The 17,261-nt window shown below is 29.2% G+C and overlaps 2 protein-coding genes across 3 annotated transcripts in view; one reads left to right on the top strand and one right to left on the bottom strand.

Annotated features, from left to right (window-relative positions):
* Nucleotides 1-1,798: 1,798 nt before the first annotated feature.
* LOC107452614 (uncharacterized) overlaps nt 1,799-17,261 on the top strand; it is a 45,260-nt gene continuing 29,797 nt past the window's right edge. Inside the window, exons 1-5 of one of the 2 annotated variants that reach the window (XM_071187578.1) lie at nt 1,799-1,945; nt 4,306-4,453; nt 8,210-8,421; nt 12,266-12,442; nt 15,386-15,452. In XM_071187578.1, coding sequence (XP_071043679.1) covers nt 8,221-8,421; nt 12,266-12,442; nt 15,386-15,452 — 445 coding nt within the window. In that variant the 5' untranslated portion in view covers nt 1,799-1,945; nt 4,306-4,453; nt 8,210-8,220. The remainder of the gene's footprint in view (nt 1,946-4,305; nt 4,454-8,209; nt 8,422-12,265; nt 12,443-15,385; nt 15,453-17,261) is intronic. The other variant, XM_071187579.1, reaches the window with a different exon arrangement.
* On the bottom strand, nt 2,572-3,015 carry LOC139426987 (tigger transposable element-derived protein 4-like). Its single transcript, XM_071187266.1, has one exon. It carries the CDS (start codon nt 3,013-3,015, stop codon nt 2,572-2,574), a length of 444 nt encoding a protein of 147 aa, XP_071043367.1.

Below are 17,261 nucleotides of genomic sequence, written 5' to 3' on the forward strand. Positions count from 1 at the left end.
CTCCAACTTTAATATGAATTCAAAAGCCAAATTTAAAATGATATCAAATTTAATTGGGGTTCTATTACCATTTGTTGTTTCGGTCTATTTTGTTAAATGATCTGATTTTTTATGTTATTTTATATTTTTTCGTCTCTAACTATTGTGTAATTGTATTTACCTTCTACATACGAGGGTTTTCTTTTAATTAATCATCGTGTTTTATATTGAATTGTTTTCTTTTGAGGAATTATTCTATTTTGTAAACTACAATTTGAAATTACCTTCTTTTCAAAGATTTCGTTTCGTTGTATTTTCGATTTCGGATGCAACCATTAGATGGATTTTTTTGGAATATTATGCTTAAAAATCTTAATGTGCTCTAAAATACAACTCGTAGTAAAAAAGGATGCAGCATTTTTGTTTTCAATTTTGAATGCAAAGATGAGATGATATGCCTTTAAAGAATTACAGTAGAACGCCGATTATCCGAACCCTTATTATCTGAACGTTCAATTATCCGAACTGTCCGAAAGCTTTGAATACTATTTAACTTATCGACAATTTTTCTAAATTTAGAAGTATAAATAATATCCACTACATCTGAAGACCATATTTGATTTACAACTTTAACAAAACGACCCAGGATTTTAAATGATAAGGAAACTGTTGCTGAAATTTTGAATGAAAATCGCAACTCCACAGACAAAGAGGAAGAAGTAGGCTATCAAGTTCAAGATAGTGTACCTTTTCATATAGATGCATGCAATTTGTTAGTTATTGCAATGAATTGGCTAGAATGTCAAAATGATGTTGATCCAGTTCAGTTGATTTATATAAAAAGAATAAGGGATATGGCTGCTCAAAAAAGAGCATCTTCTTTGAAACAAAAGTCTTTGCTGGATTTCTTTTGCAATGGAAAATAAAGAAAAATGTGGTAAAATCAGTAATTGAGAGAAAAAAATAAAAGGCTGAAATATGATAAGAAAAATTCAAAATTAAAATAAATAAATAAAATATATTTAAAAATTGGAAAAAAAAAGACTTTTAAACATGTCAGAGCTATTTTAGATAGAACTGCATGGAAAAAGTGTGAAGGGAAGTTAGTGCATAAGTAATAATGATTTAAACTAGATTTTAAACAAGTTTCCAATTATCCGAACCACGTTCGGTCCTGAGCAGTTCGGATAATCGGCGCTCTACTGTACTTTAAAATCTTCCTTCTCTTGGTATACTCAACCTCATTTTACGACATTATACTTTTCAAGTGTAATTTAATTGTACTGAAGCTGTGTAATTATCAATAACAGTGACAGGTAAAAATTCTCTGTTACAATTACTGATATTTAATTGACATAATACAGTCGAACTCTGCTATAGTGAACCATCTGCAGACTGAGTAATGTGTCCACCATAAACAATGGTTCACTATATCCAATTTTTTCAAAAAATATTTTTTGCATGAGGCAGTTGAATGATCGAAAATTGGATTTGCAATTTTACATAAGTTATTTAAAATATTATTAACTAATTAACAATTTATAAAGCGAAAATTATTGAAAATAATACGTACATAGCAAAAAATTAATTGTGATTTAACTTTTTATGAAAAAAATTTGTGATTTTGATTGAACACAATTTGATTTTAAATAGAGTTCATCAATTTTCTTATCTGCAATGTGCAAAGGATGCAAGATTTTTTGATCTGCATTTTCTGTAGAAAAAAACATTACGGACATTTATGGCTAATTTTACTTCAGCTATAGATGGTGCCGAAAGTTCATTTTCTTCAACATTTTCTTCTAATAAGTCTTCTCTACCTTCGTTTGTTTGTTTTATTTCAGTGACAATGTCATCATCGGTAGGAGTACCAGAAGTGCATACTTCATCATCACAACATTCAAATTGCTCAATAATGTCCTTAGGAAAAATGTCCATCCCATGTTTTTTAGCCATAGAGATATAGGTAAATTTTCTTCATCATCTTCCTCTACATTGGAATCTTTTTCTTCTAAATCGTATGAAAGATCTGCATGTTGGAAACAGTTGTGGATTGTAGCTGATGTTACTTGCCTCCATGATTTTTCGAGCAAAACTATTGCTTCTAGAAGTGAGATGTTGCATTCTAAGTCCATATTGTTTTTTTCATAGTTATCTAAAATAGGCATAACAAAATTGTCTCCTATAGTGAGACTGCGAATAACATTCTGGTCCATGGGTTGCAACACAGTAGTCGTATTTGGTGGTATAAATGCGAGCGTAATACACTTTAGACTTTCTTAATAAGGGTGAGCTGTGCAATTGTCTACGAGAAGAACGATTTTACGACTTACTTTTAATAAATCTCTGTCCCACTGTCGAAGTTCTAGCACCTCGGTTTTTGAGATTTACCTATGACAGTTTTCGCTTTTCCGAGCTGTTCATGTTTGCACAAACAAGAACTGTTATTCTCACTTTGGAGAGTTTTCCATTAGTGTATTTTTCTCCTTTAAATTTTAACATCTGATTGGGAATCAGTTTGTAAAATAGCCCAGCTATCATTTAAAATGTCTTTCTCTTCATAATTCCGTAAGAATAATACTCGGCCTCACTTCAGTTTTCCACATCCGTTGCATCAACACTCGCTTCTCCAATAATCTTTCCTGAAGAAATATTATTCTGTTCTTTGAATCTATGCTGCCATCCATTGGAGCACACAAAATCCTTTTCCTCTAATTTTTCAGCAAACTCATTCGCTTTGATTTGATGCATAGGTCCAGTCACAGAAAAATTTCTATGCTTCTGAGTAGTGAACCATTTTAACAAATCTTCTTCTACGTTTTCTCTTTCAGCTTGACATAGTTTTTTCGACGGAACCATATTTTTGTTGTATGCAGCAAGAATTGCACTTCGATTTTTCCAAATGTTTGAAATTGTAGATTTTGTCAAGGAAAATTCCTTACTCTGTGCCGATTCATTGGTTCCATCTTCAATACATTTTACAATTTTAACTTTGTAATCGATCGAAAATGCTTTTCTCTTTAGAGAATTAGCCATTTTCACTGCTTTAGAAATAAAAGTCTTGTTTGAAATAGATACTGTAAGAATATGAAGAGAGCAGCTGTAGAACGAGTTAAATTGTTCCCATTCTTGATTGTCAAGGCGTAATTTGTAAAGAATATGGTTTGAACAGATAAGATAATTCCAAAAATTCAGCAGGTGACCAAGTTAACTAGCTGTGGAGCAAGCTTGGGGGAAAAGGGACAAAGAGAGGCTTGTCAGAGAGGGGGGAGTATAAGATAAATGTTTTGTTTAACATTTATTACAGTATAGTTAAAAGTGATAAGCATAAAGAAGTGAAATATGACACATTATATAGGAATGCATTCATTTTCGGTCCCAACACCTGCAATTTCAAAGATGGAGGACTGAAAAAGATATTTAGAGGAATGAAATTTGAGTCCACTTTAACACAATTTCCAAGTTCTCAGCTGTTCACTGTAAGCGTTAAAAATGACATTATTTAAATAGGAGTACAGATGGGGCCACTAAAAAAGTTCACTACATCCGAGTATTCACTTTATCCCAGGTTCACTATAGCAGGGCTCGACTGTAGTGATATTTTTATGGTTCCTTTCGTATCTTTTGACATTTTATTTTGTTTATTATTTTTTGATTATGTAGACACTCAACTCTAGAATATAACTGGAATAGTAATCACAAATCTTATTTAATTTTGCATAAAACTTTAAGAAATCCGAGCATTATTATTGAAGGAAATAAAGGAAAAAGGTTTTAAAAGAACTGTTTTTCAAAAGATTTTGCAAAATTGTATTTTTTGTTGATTATGATTGGTATATATTTTATATGGGTATGACTGATATCATTTATAAAAACTTCTTACTTAATCAAAATGTTTTCAAGCTATGGCAAAATACGCAATAAGGAAAATTCACATTAATGAGTGCAAACTATCTATATCTCCTATATACAAACTATTGTGACTATATTTTCTCCTATATTACTTACTCCTAAATACTATATTAGACTCCAGATATTCCTCATATCTTGAGGATTAAAAATCCAAATTTGTTGGAAAAATAGTTTGTTTGATCTCAGAAAATTTGTTTTTTGTCTGAATTTTTAACTTAAAATGTCATTAAACACAATGTGGGACAGATTCTATAGAAAAAGAAGTGTTTATACAAGTGTTTATACATACTTAAACTTCAGATTTTTTTTTTTTGAAAAATGTTTTACTGACTTTTTCTCTGGCACAGTATGAGGCCAGAGTATGTATTAGTTATATAAATTATTTATTTTATATTTCTGTTTTTTTTTCTTTAGATTTAGAAAAAAGTCTTACAGAAGATATGCAAAATTTTTTACTGTTCTGTGTAAATCTCCCTAAAATGGAGTTGATCATAATGAATCTTAAAAACGCTGCTGTTATAACAACTTGTGAAATGTAATTCATCTCCCATCTTAAAACCTGGTAAGAAAAATTTAAAATGTTTTTAAAGTAATATCAATAGAATGTGCTGCCGGTATGGTGTTTGGGTTGGATTTGAGTTCACACAGATAATCAATGGGATGTAATGATCGGGAGAGTGAGGGCAGCAAAAGTGTTGACCTTGCCTGGTAACAGGTTACATCTTCACTTATTTTTTTAAAATTTAAATTATGTAGCATTAAACTTTATTTTTAGCAAATATTTATTCAACTTAACCAACCAATCTCATTGTAATTCTTTCCTTTTCCCAAATCCCAAAGGATAACATTGTGCACTCGTCAGTAGAGAGACTCCGCTTCACCCAAAACGCTGGTATGGTGCCAGATTTTAAGTTTCGGATGTTTTTCATCTTACCCTTTTTAAAATCGGAGAGTGTTTTTTTTTTTTTGAGTCTGATAAAGAAATGATGAGTAAAAAGCGTGCTAGTTACGCAGCTGAGTTTAAATTGAAAGTGACAGAAAAAGCAAATAAAGATGGTAATCGTACTGCGGGTAGATTTTTTTATCAACAAATCCAATATTTTGATTTGGTAGAAGAATAAGGAAAAATTTCAAGCTTCCTACAAAAAAAAAGACAGTGCAAGAGAAGGGGGAAACCCTCATGGCCAAACCTAAAAAAAGACTTGGTTCGATGGATACTGCGGCAAGGAAAAAGGGGGACTTCCCGTATCAACATTAAAAATACGGCTGCATGCTCGAGTGTTGGCAAAATAAAAAAATATAGAAAAATTTAATGGTGAGCCATCCTGGTGCTACCGCTTCATGTGGTGGTACAACCTACAAATGAGAGATTGCACTACCGTCTCGCAAAGTTTGCCTGAAAACTGGAGAAAAAAAGGCTTGCAGTTTCTGGAATTCACCAGAAAGCTTATCAAACTGAATAAATTCACAGCTAGTGAGATTATAAACATGGATGACACTCCAATGAGTTTTGATTATCCACTGAACCAAATTGTAGAAGCTGCAGGAGGAATTCGGCTGCTATAATAACTACGATGTATGATCAGACTTCTTTCACTGTGGTATTATCCTGTTCAGAAGCTCGTGAAAAGCTGCCTTCCTATATAATTTTTAAGGGGAAAATTTTACCTAAAGAAAAAGGTGGATGAACCACAAAGTCAATACTTCGTTTTTTCCATCCATTTAGCGAAAAAGGAAGGGAGCCTTTTTTAAACCAAATGAGTTCTTGGTCATGAATTCTATGCAGGCGCACATAAGTGAAGTAACTGAAAATCAATGCAAAAATTTCTCTGTGTTTTCATCCATCATACCAGGTGGCTTGACTAAGAAACTTTAGCCCCTGGATGTGGGAATTAACAAATCATTCAAGTCTAAAGTTAGACATTATCGGGAGGAATGGATGGCTGACATGTTCAGTTCTAATAAAAAAAATTCAATGTGCCTCTTATAAGGAGGTTTGTGAATGAAAGGTTTGAAAGATGTATCCGCTAAGAGATAAATAACGGTTTAAAGAAAACCTGGATTATCCTCCACTGTTTAGGTGCTGAGGAACTGAGAAACAATGCTATAACATATTTTGATGACAGCAATACTGATCACGATCGAGACACTGATGCAAATATTTTTGATGCAAATATTTTAGAATTGTCTAGTTATGATTCAGAGATACATCTGATTTTGAAGGATTTTCAATGCTTTCAAATTACTTTTCTGTTTATTATAAATGCTATTTTTCATTTCTGCTGTAGGTATTTTTCTTTCTTGCCTATTAACCTGATTATTTTTATTGTATTCATATATATAGCGTAGTTAATAATTGTATTTAATTTTATTAATTTTGTTTTATATTTGCAATTTTATTTATTATAATAAAAATTATGCATTGTTTCGATTTTGCACTGATGTCAAAGTTAATTCTGTGCCAGTTATAGGCCCATGTCTTTCCCACCCTTTTGAAAATAAAGGGTGTAGATTATAGACTGCAGCGTGTTTTCCGCATCGCTGTGGATTACACACCAAAAAATTCGGTGAAATTTTTAACTCTCAATATTTGTTTATTTTTTTGAAATTTGGTTTCATTGTTCGTGGGCTGTTAAGCAAATTATATCTACTTACTAACAGTAAACTTAACAAATGGATTTGGGTATGTATATTTGTCTTTTATTAAACAAATTTGGTGTAGAATTTTTAACATTTGATGATTTAGATAATTATAAATATATTTGCTTTAATGTACTCTTATTCATTGAATTATCTTTAGGAAAATTTATTTTATTACTTTTTTAATCTTAATATTATGTTCTAGGTATTATGTTAATTTAAGATGATCTTTTCTTTTCATTTTATTAAATTTTCCTTTTATTTTTCTATCAGACTTTGTGACACTGTTTTGTAATGTTACATTGAAAATGTAAAGATCTTTGTGTGTGATTTAGCTCAGCTGCTGCTTGTTTTGGATTCTACATTCGTCCATCATATTCATAGAATTCATTTTTATTACATTGATGTAAACTTAGCCTTGAATAATGGTTATTTTCTACCACATTAGAAAATTTACACATACTCTTATATATTTTTTTCATGTTAAATTTTTTTTCCAATTGAAATAGTATGATGCAATTTTCCCCAAAAGTTATAAATCTTGTTTGAAATAGACTTTTAAGCAATGCTACATTTGTTTTCATTATCATTTTGTTAAAATGTTCTTGCATGTGAAAATTTGTTTTAGTTATTTGTAGATGTATTGATAGAAAAGGTGACATGGTTGCTAGATTTAGAAAGAGCTTATTTTTTTTTGGCAGTCTTGATTTGGCCTCTTTGTTCTGTGCACTATCGTTAGTTAGTGTTAACATACTGTTCGAGCAACGACATTAAGTTCATTTTACAAATTATCATTTACCCTTAAGTTTCTAAGTTGATATATCTTTGGCAAGGTAATAAATTTTTTATAACGATTCTTTTTTTCAAATGGCGATTCTTACTTCTTAAAATGACAAGTCTTTAAATGACGATTCTTACAACGATTATTTTTTTTAAACACAAATAATAAATCAGATAACAAATACACATATACTAGAAATACTACTCAAGAAAGTCTCAAAACGCGATCACATTGTAAGCTAAATGGCTTCAAAATACACTGGAAACAGTAACCTAGAAGTATAGGCAGTAAAGAGCTGGCAGTGCATGCTTGTGTAGAAAATATCATTCATGATCACTAAGTTAAACTATTTTAATTTTCACTTTTGCAGAAATTTTTATGCTGCAAATAATGCAATAAGGTATGTTTTGATGTATTATGTAGTTTTTCTAAACACTGCTTTTCAAAGAAAAAAAAAAGTTTTTTGTTCAAAGGAAGGTATCATATTAATTAATTTTCTTAAATTTAAAAAAAAAACAAACAAAAAACTTCCTATTCTTTTTATCATATAAATCTTTCTGATGTGTTTAGAAATGCAGGTTTGCAAAATACTGGAAGTTAAAAGTTCATTACTTGAAAACAAAACTATGCCACACAGTTAGTATACAAGCTACAACATTAGTTCTAAAGCTATGTTTGGTTAAAAAACTAAAGTTTTAGCAAGATAGTGATGTTGGTTTAATCATAACATTTAAGTAAGCAGCCTTTATAAACTAATACTTATCTTAAATGCATATTTGTTCTTATTTCTGATGTGATAAGTATAAGCTTCTGCATTTCTTCTGTGATTGGCTATGTATTATTACTTCCTTTTTATATTAATGAGAGAAATTTAAACACTAACAACTTCTACTTTAGGTAAACTCATAATGAACAGACTGAGCCAGAGTCTTGTTTCAAATACCACCCCGTCATCTCTTCTACAATGGTTAACAGAAGAATTAGAAAAACGGGACATAGATACGGTATATGCACGGTATATTGTAAGTCTTCTTCAACAGGATTGTGCAGATGTAGAACCAAGTGAATGTTGCCATAACAGGTTTTACCAATTAAAAGGATTTCAAAAAGTGAGTACAAAAATAAAAATTTTTTTTGTTCTAAATAAAGTAAAAATTTGACTCTTGGCAAATTCGTAGTAGGCAAAAATTTTGCTCACATGTTCAGTCTTCTAAATTATTTTATAGTAAAACTGCTGCATCATAAAAACGAATTCTAGTGGGAATTGGGACTTGAAAGAAATCTATCTTTCTTTGCTAATCCAGTGTTAATCTGAGGATCTTTCACATTAGCACTGTAGTCAGCGGGGCAGGAGCAGAATTCATATCGCCCACCCATTGTTGGGAATGCAAACTTGTGTTGTTATTGGGAGCTGTTTCAGGCTCTTTCCACTGAGCCAGCTATATATATATTACATCATTTTCTATTTTTGTAAAAGAGTTTAAAATAAATGATGACTTTCAAATGCTTTTTCAACGCCTTCTAGAAATTGTATCCACCAACCTTTCAGTCTATTTCCGGTCCATCCTTGTTGAAAATAAATTGAAAAGTTAAAATTGCAAAATGGGGAAAAAATGCAAGGGAGAAGCAGAATTAAAGTAATTTTTAGTTCCAAAGTATGACTTGATTGTCATTTGTTTTTATTATCTAATACTTAAATTTCAGGTTTTCCATATTACTGTACTAAAAAAAAAGTTGTGTTCTAAAAAAATTCTAAAACAGCAACAACAGACGTTTCTTAAAATTGTTGCATAGATTAAAATAGTAAAGATAAACGGAAAATAAATTGTGATAGTTATATTAAAGTTACAGAATGAAATTACTAAGTGGAAAAAAAGCTGGAGAAACTATTTTTTAAATTTTTTATTATCTCTTTCAATTCTTTAATGTCAAAAACCCAAATTTTATATGTCATTGCATTTTTCAGAAACGGTACCTACACCTTAATAAAAACGTTGAAAAAAAAGAAGAAAAGAAAACAGAATATGAACTCTCATTGGAAAAATACTAAAAGGGAAAAATATTAGTCCCACAGTGGACTGATCATTTAGACACTGTTCCCAGCAGATCACCGAAGTCAAGCATCACTGGCCAGTGTGCGGGTGGGTGACCACTTGGATTAGTCTGCGTAGGGACCGAGGGTGTGCGGTATTGGTCCTCGTTGAACTGTTCTACTGTAAAGTGCTTGACTTCGTGCACAGGTCGTTGGGCTACCGAAGTGGGGGTATCAAAATTGTGCAGAGGCTCTGCAGAGGATCAAAATTGTGATGGCATGTCTTCGGATCATTCTCAGGGATGTCTCCTAGACCGTCGCCAATAGCCCATTGTGCAGCTCTAATGCAACGTAAATGAACTACAACACTAAAAAAATATTAAATATACTAACTAAAATATCTTCTAATCATTATAAAATATCACTTCCATAATAAAGAAAGAACAAAAGCATATCAGAATTGCTCTAATTGCAAATAATTAAAAATTGAAGGGAAAAATATTCTAGTTTTCTTCCTATAAAAAAAAAATTAATAGCAAATAAAAAACTGAATGATTGCTATACACTATAAAAACAAATAATAAAAATAAATATTAAAAAGAAAAGACTATAGCCAAGTGAAAGAAAAGAATAGCTCAAAATTTAAACCAGTCTACTTTGTATCATTTATGTTATTGCTTTATTTTTCTGCCAGGTATCGGTGGCATCATTTTATATTTCTATCAGAAATTTTGGTACCATAATTTTAAAAAAATTTAATTTGGCCGCAAAACACCATAAAAGACTTTTCTTATTTTATCTTTTTATTTTATTTCATAAAAATTTAACATAATCGTCTGCAAGTTAATCCTATTTTAAATAATTTTTTATTGCTTTTAATTTCTTTAATGTGTTTTAAGACTGTTTTAAAAACATTTCTAAGTATTTATGGAACCACAGTGGTGACCACTTTGATCAAACTGCAAAGGAACCGAAGGTGTATAGTATCGGTCCTCGTTAAACTGTACTACAATTAAGTGCCTGATTTCGCATGCAAATTTTCCGACTATCAAAGCAGAGTAGCTATTCCTTCTGCAGAGGTTCAAAATTGTGATGGCATGTCTTCTGATCATCCATAGGGACATTTTCCTGACTGTCATCACCAATAATCTATTGTGCAGATTTAGTGTGAATTACTTTACTACCCTATACATTTATTTATTCAAAATTCTTAAACTGAATTGAAAAACTCTGTGAAGAAAGAATAATATTTGGTGTAAACTAAAACGACATAAAGGCCTGTGAGCTAGTTATTTTGCTTCTATTTCCTCTCCTCCTCATATAGAAGTTATGAAAATTTCTCATTCTCTTAGAATGTGACAATTAGGCAGCTGTTCCTTCGGTCAAGTTAGAACTTGACCTATCTTGGTTTAATGATGAGGGTGGAAGCTGTTGCAATGTTAATTGCTTGTTGAATGAATTGCAGGGGAGTGTTGACTCAGGCAATTTCTTGGTTTTTATGTATTCTGGTAAATCAGCCGTTACTAAGAGAAAAAAAAATTGGAAGTTCCTACTGAATTTTGTACAGTTGTACAAGTTTTTTAAATTAATTTTTTATAAAATTCTGAAAATTTTGGTAATTTGAGCTTTTTTATTAGTTGGCTATAATTGTATATTTAATTATTTCGAAATATTATTTTTGGAATTATTTTTTTAAAATTGGAATAATTTGTCTTATGTCTTATTAATGGCGTTAATTTCTTGTGAAATTAATGTATTTTTTTTTTAGCTAAAAGTTTCTTTGTTACACTTGATTTTATAGGCTATTCATCATGCATTTGATTTCATAACTGGCTCAGTCAACTTTTTTTTCTCTTCAAAATTGACATTTTCCATTTTTTTTCGTAAATATTCTATTCATCCTTAGTTTTCTTGAATAATTTTGTGAATAAGAAGAACTTTTTGCCATTAAACATTTTCTTTATAGTAAATTCATATTTGTTAACTTTTTTGAAAAAATTTTGAACTAAACTAAATATAATTGCTTAAAAATTTACTATTTTTTATAAGTTAATTATCTATTCATATATTGGGCACAGGACCCCAAACATGATGGGTACAAAAGAAGCATCAATATGTATACTTAAGGCTCGATGTGAAAGTTATCCAAATAAAAATGGATGCTATAATGTGGGAGAATTACCTATATTGTGGGTGAACAAAAGTAGAGCAAACATTAGCTCATAATTCAATACATTTCTTCATATAAAAATAATGTTAAAATATAAAAAAACAAAAACAAATTTTAAAGAGATTAAAATTGATAAACTGCTAGCATTTCTCACATTATCTTTTTTAAATATGCAATAATACATACTCATCTTTAGTGAAGATAATACATGAGATAAACAGAATTTTCAGCAGTTTTTAAAGTTTATATGTATTAACTAAGGAAAATGACTTTCTCTTCTACTTAAGATTTAAGTATGAAAACATTTTGCCTATGTTTCTTAAATAAACTAAATTTCAGATCTTGTGTTTCTCATTTCTAAGATATGTTTGAGAAACATAATTGTTTTCAAAAAAATGTTTATTTTTTTAAATTCATTTTGGAATAAATATGTATACATGAGATTATATTAGGAAAAGAATAAGTGTTTGTAAAACATTTAAGAAATATAAGTGTTTTTTTTTATTGTCTATAAAATATGTGATAAGAACATGCATTACTTAGGTAAATGATAATTATCACATGTGCTTCAGATAATGTTAAAGTCATGTTGTACTTAGTAAAATCTCTCCCTTTTATAGTATAATATTAACTTACAACCTCATTTCTCTCTTGCTTATTTATTTTTAACACATTCAATGCTTATAAAAGGCTATTTTTTTTATTTTTTCAACATTTTTTACTCATTGAATGTAATTTTATTTTTTTATAGTGCTGTATACTGAAAAATTCTTTTCCGTTTTCAAAATTAAAACACCAAAAATTCAAGAAATCAGCCAAGCAAATGATGTTTATGCATTCTTGTCTACATTGCAATAAAAAATGCTTAGATGTTGAGAGGCTGAAAAGAAATGCTGCTGTTGAATGCTTACAATCAACGTATCATGATGTAAGATAATATGCTTATGTAACTATAAGTTGATTTATTTATTGAACAGTCTGCATTTATCAGTTGCTTTTATTTATTGAAATGGATTATTCACATTTTTTGAGCGTTTGTCCATATGTCAATTTGAACATAATTAAGATTGCTGTTGATCTATTAAGATAATTAAGATCCTAAAATATAGAGTGAAAGTTAAGGTTTTGTTTCTTACTTGAACACCAAAGCATTTTCTTTTTTCTGAATGTTTATTATTTAGTTTTTATGTTCTCAACTATTCAATATATAAAACTAGTATTTGATCTATATCTAGCAGTTATAAATTTAGTTTTTTATCGGAAAAGATTGATAAAAGCTATATTGTTAACGAATAAATTGTAATTTGCCTTTTTTTCAATATGATTATCATGTATCTAAACATTACTTAACACTTTTTTTGACCAATTTTTCAAGGAAATTATTTGATGTCATTGTATGTCATGTCATTGTTATTTTGTAATTGAACGTGAAAGTAAAGTAAAGCCTTAAAAATATTGATGTTCCTCAATGTTGTTGACTGATGACGAATAAATTCAAAATTGCAAGTGCCATGCCAAGTTAACTAGTCACCAGTCAACAATGTAGTCATATGCATTTTAATTAGATGAAACAAGCAATTTATTTAAATATAATAAATATCATTGTTCTATTGCAGGGGTGAGCAACCTTTTTAATCAACGGGCCAATTAAAATTTTATAATTTTTTGGGTGGCCGCACATAAAGTAACACTTATTAATAATTTACAAAACTTTATTTATAATAAACATTAGAATAAAAAAATATTTAAAAAAAGTAAAGATTTTATATGCAAATTTTAATGCAAAATAAAAGCAAGCAAGAAAAGAGCAAGAAAACTAATTTACTTGAAATTTTTAATGAGAAATTTGACACTGGTTTTTCAATACAAGCTGATCAATATCAGCCGGAATTGATAAGGTAACGTACGCAGCTTTCTAATCGTGCATCACTCAGTCTTGATCGGTGGTCATTTTTGTTTAATTTCATGGTTGAAAATAATTGTTCGCAAACATATGTACTTCCGAACAGAGACATCATTTACCTTGCAAATTTAGTCAAAAGCGGAAATTTCTCAGGGCTCACATACGATTTATAAAATTTTTCGATGTTTACTGAGTAAGTTTATGCATTTTTTAAATCGGTATTATTCTGCATGTCAATCACTTCCATTTGAAAGTCTTCGGGAACTGTATCCACATCGATATTAAATGGCGAGGAAAACATTTTCATGGAAACCGCTGTCTTCTCAGCTGTGAACATTTGGAATCGTAATTGTAATTCGTTGATTAAAATGTCTATATATTGTGAGTATTTTTGAGAAGTAGTAACGTTTTCTTTTTCTAAATTTGGAAAGTGAGACACACTATTCTGCAAAAGATGCTGTTTCCACAATTTTAATTTGCGCTCAAAGCCCTGAATTTTATCATACAAATTGTGAATAAACTGTCCTTTGCCTTCAAGTTCCTACTAAACTTGCTTTGAAGTATTAAACTTTAGTCTGTACTACCATTTTATTATAACTAATTTTGTAACAATACGATGGGAGAAAGTCGATAAAATAAATTCTAATTTTGGAAATGCTTGGAGGGCCGCAAGCGGCCCTTGGACCGCGTGTTACTCATCCCTGTTCTATTGTATGAGAAGTACTAATCAAACAGATCTGAAACAAAGTTTTTTTATTATTATTTTTTTTAATTTATCAAATTGGTTTTAGAAAAAAAGCTGATGTAATTTGATGGCTTGATTTTACAACTTTTTTGTGTGATTTAGAGCATTAGATTTTAGCTTCCAAGCTATTCTAACTGTTTTTTAAAATTGTATGAACTTTTAAAATCAATAAATGAAATCAACAAAATTTTAGGAAAATTTTGAAACTAGAAATGTTTAATTACTTGTTGACCATTATTAAATTTATTGATTATAAGTTTAAGGTAATTGCCATGCTAGGTCTCAAACATTGCATTTAATTTCCTTCATCCTCATTTTGTAATGACCTTATTTTTTCAATGAGATTAAATACAATGATAGTGCTATTAATTAAAAAAAATAATAAACATATCTACAGTTTGTTATTGTTCTGTCTCAATAAATATATTTTAGCCCAGAGAAACTTAATTATTATAAAAAAATTAGATGTAATAAGATATTTATTTTAATTTAATAAAGTTCATTGTTCTACATGAGTAAGTACCTATTTTTTATATAATAACTAATTAAATAGATATGAAACGCAATTTCATTTATTTTAAAACTTGATTTAGAAAAAAAACTCTGATGTAATTGGATGCCTTGAATTTGCAACTTTTTATTTTGAAATTTAATGCAATAGATTTTTTCTTTCGAGCTATTCTAACTGTTTTTTAAAATTGTATGAACTTTTGAAATCAAGAAATGAAAACAACAAAATTTAAAAAATTTTTGAACAAGAAATTCTAATTTCTTGTTTGACCAATATTAAATGTATTATTAATTATAAGTTTAAGATAATTGCCAAACGAGGTCTCAAACATTGCATTTAATTTCTCTTATTCTCATTTTGTAATGACCTTAATTTTTCTATGAGTTTAAATACAATGTTAGTTCTAATAAAAACAAATTAAAATGTTTACCCTTTGATATTGTTCTGTCTCAATATATTTTAATCAAGAGATATTAGCATATACTTCTTCAAAAAGAGAGAGACAGAGACCAATTTTTGAACAATTATTGTAAGAAAGCATTTTTAAGTTCTATGTGAAAATCTTATTTATGTAGAATATCATACTATAAAATGGAATGGCATCAAGGTTGATTTAGTAAAATAAGTTAGCTCTAAAGATCACTATACTATAATTCTTCACATATCTAACTTTATTTTAGTTTTATTGGTAATTTAAAAATTTCTTTTAAAGGTTGATGATGTTGAAGAACTTGTTGATCAGGTGTATATTGAGCTGAAAAATATAAAGAATCAAAAAGGTATTTAAATTTTATATTTTTTGCTAAAAAAATTGAAATATAAGTTTGTTCAGTACTCAAATGTGCTCCAATCCTTTCAAAAATTTGTTAAATGTATAAAAATAGGCTTTATTGATCATTAAGTAAGCTTTAAAGTTTTAAAAAAGTAAAGTAATAAAAAAATACTTGGCACCATTTTGCTGTTAAACAGCTTGTTTTTTGTTACACTCTGTTGTTACTTATTGAAAAAAAATTAGGAATTTCATGAGATTTTATAATTTACTGACATTTATTAGTTCCTTTAATAGTCAATAAAGGTGAATGTAAATTAAAAGTACTGCATCACTTACTAATGAGAATAGGGTATAGATACTCAGTGCCCAGGTATGGCAATTCATTAGCTGAGACCAGGGTCCAGGTAACCTTTCAACCATTATTAATATTCAGCTTCATAGTTTATTTTATATTTTTTTTTTAACTGTTGTCTTTTCAACAACAATGTGCTTATTAAACAAGTATAAATGTTTTAACTATCCTAAACTCAGTAAGAGGATGTAAAAGAGAATACTTTTATAATAAAATATAGCTATTGTAGTGAAATAAATAAAAAAGAACTACATATGATTTAAATGATTTAGAACCTCTTTCTTTTACTGATTTAATTTGGAAAGGGGCATAATCTACTCCTCATTGCAAAATGTAGGTTCAGGAGAAATATGAGAAGAGGACAAATCAATCCTCATTTTATTAGTAATAGAAGCTCTAAATTTAAAATATTTTACACAATTTCTGAATAACTGTCAGGGATGAAATTTTTCTGCTTTTTAGCGGATTTCCGCTTTTTTCACTTTTATCTCTTGAATTTCAGTTTTTTTTAATCAAAAATTCAGATTTTTCTAAAAATTTCACTTTTTTTTATAAGTATTCTGCTTTTTCAGAAAATTTATCGATTTTCAGGAAGAAACAGAAAATTCAAACTACATAGTTACCAATCCTTTCTCATTTTTACTTATTATAGCTATTTTCTCCCCTTTTATTCGCAGCAGATAAGATTTTCCAAATTTTTTACCCGCCATCCAGATAGATCCGATTTTTGTAGTTCAAACGATGCTGCTTCTGACAAGCCTTTTAGAGGTCCTAAGCCTGGAATCTGCTAATATCTCGATTCTTATTCACACGATTTTAATATCAAACAAAGCTTTTCATATTTGCGTGTTACGATTCTTATTCACGCGATTTGAATATTGTACGTTGCGATTCTTATTCGCAAGATTTAAAATTCCGATATTGTGATTCGTATTTATGCCTTTTTAAAAACCTATGTAGTGGTTCGTATTCACGCAAGTTTAAAATTAATGTCTTGATTTACTCATGCGGTTTATAATATCAAACATTGATTTTCGTATTTATATGTATTTTTAAAATAAGGCATTGGGATTCACATTCATGCATTCTAAAAATTATGCATCATAATTCTTATTTATGCAATCTAAAAATTACGCATCATGATTCGTATTTACGCAATCTAAAAATTATGAATTGTGATTTGTATTTACGCGTTTTAAAAACTCTATATCCCAGTTTGTATTTCCTCATTTTCAAAATCGTATATCTAGTTTCATATTCATGTGATTTCAAAATCCATAATTGTTATTCATATTCATGCAATTTTAAGATCAATTATCGCGATTCTTGTAAGAAGTAAAATTTTTTAAAAAAATTAGTTACTATAAAGGTGACTGTTTTTCTAACGACGAATATTAGTGATTTTGATTGATTTGTTGCAACATCAGAGAAACTGGAAGGGAGTATATTCAAAACTTACATTGT

The sequence above is a fragment of the Parasteatoda tepidariorum genome, chromosome X1 (genome assembly GCF_043381705.1).
Source record: "Parasteatoda tepidariorum isolate YZ-2023 chromosome X1, CAS_Ptep_4.0, whole genome shotgun sequence".
Classification (NCBI taxonomy): Eukaryota; Metazoa; Arthropoda; class Arachnida; order Araneae; family Theridiidae; genus Parasteatoda; species Parasteatoda tepidariorum.

Coding starts and splice junctions, on each gene's coding strand:
- LOC139426987 (XM_071187266.1), bottom strand. CDS start 3,015: ATGGCTAATTCTCTAAAGAGAAAAGCATTTTCGATCGATTACAAAGTT.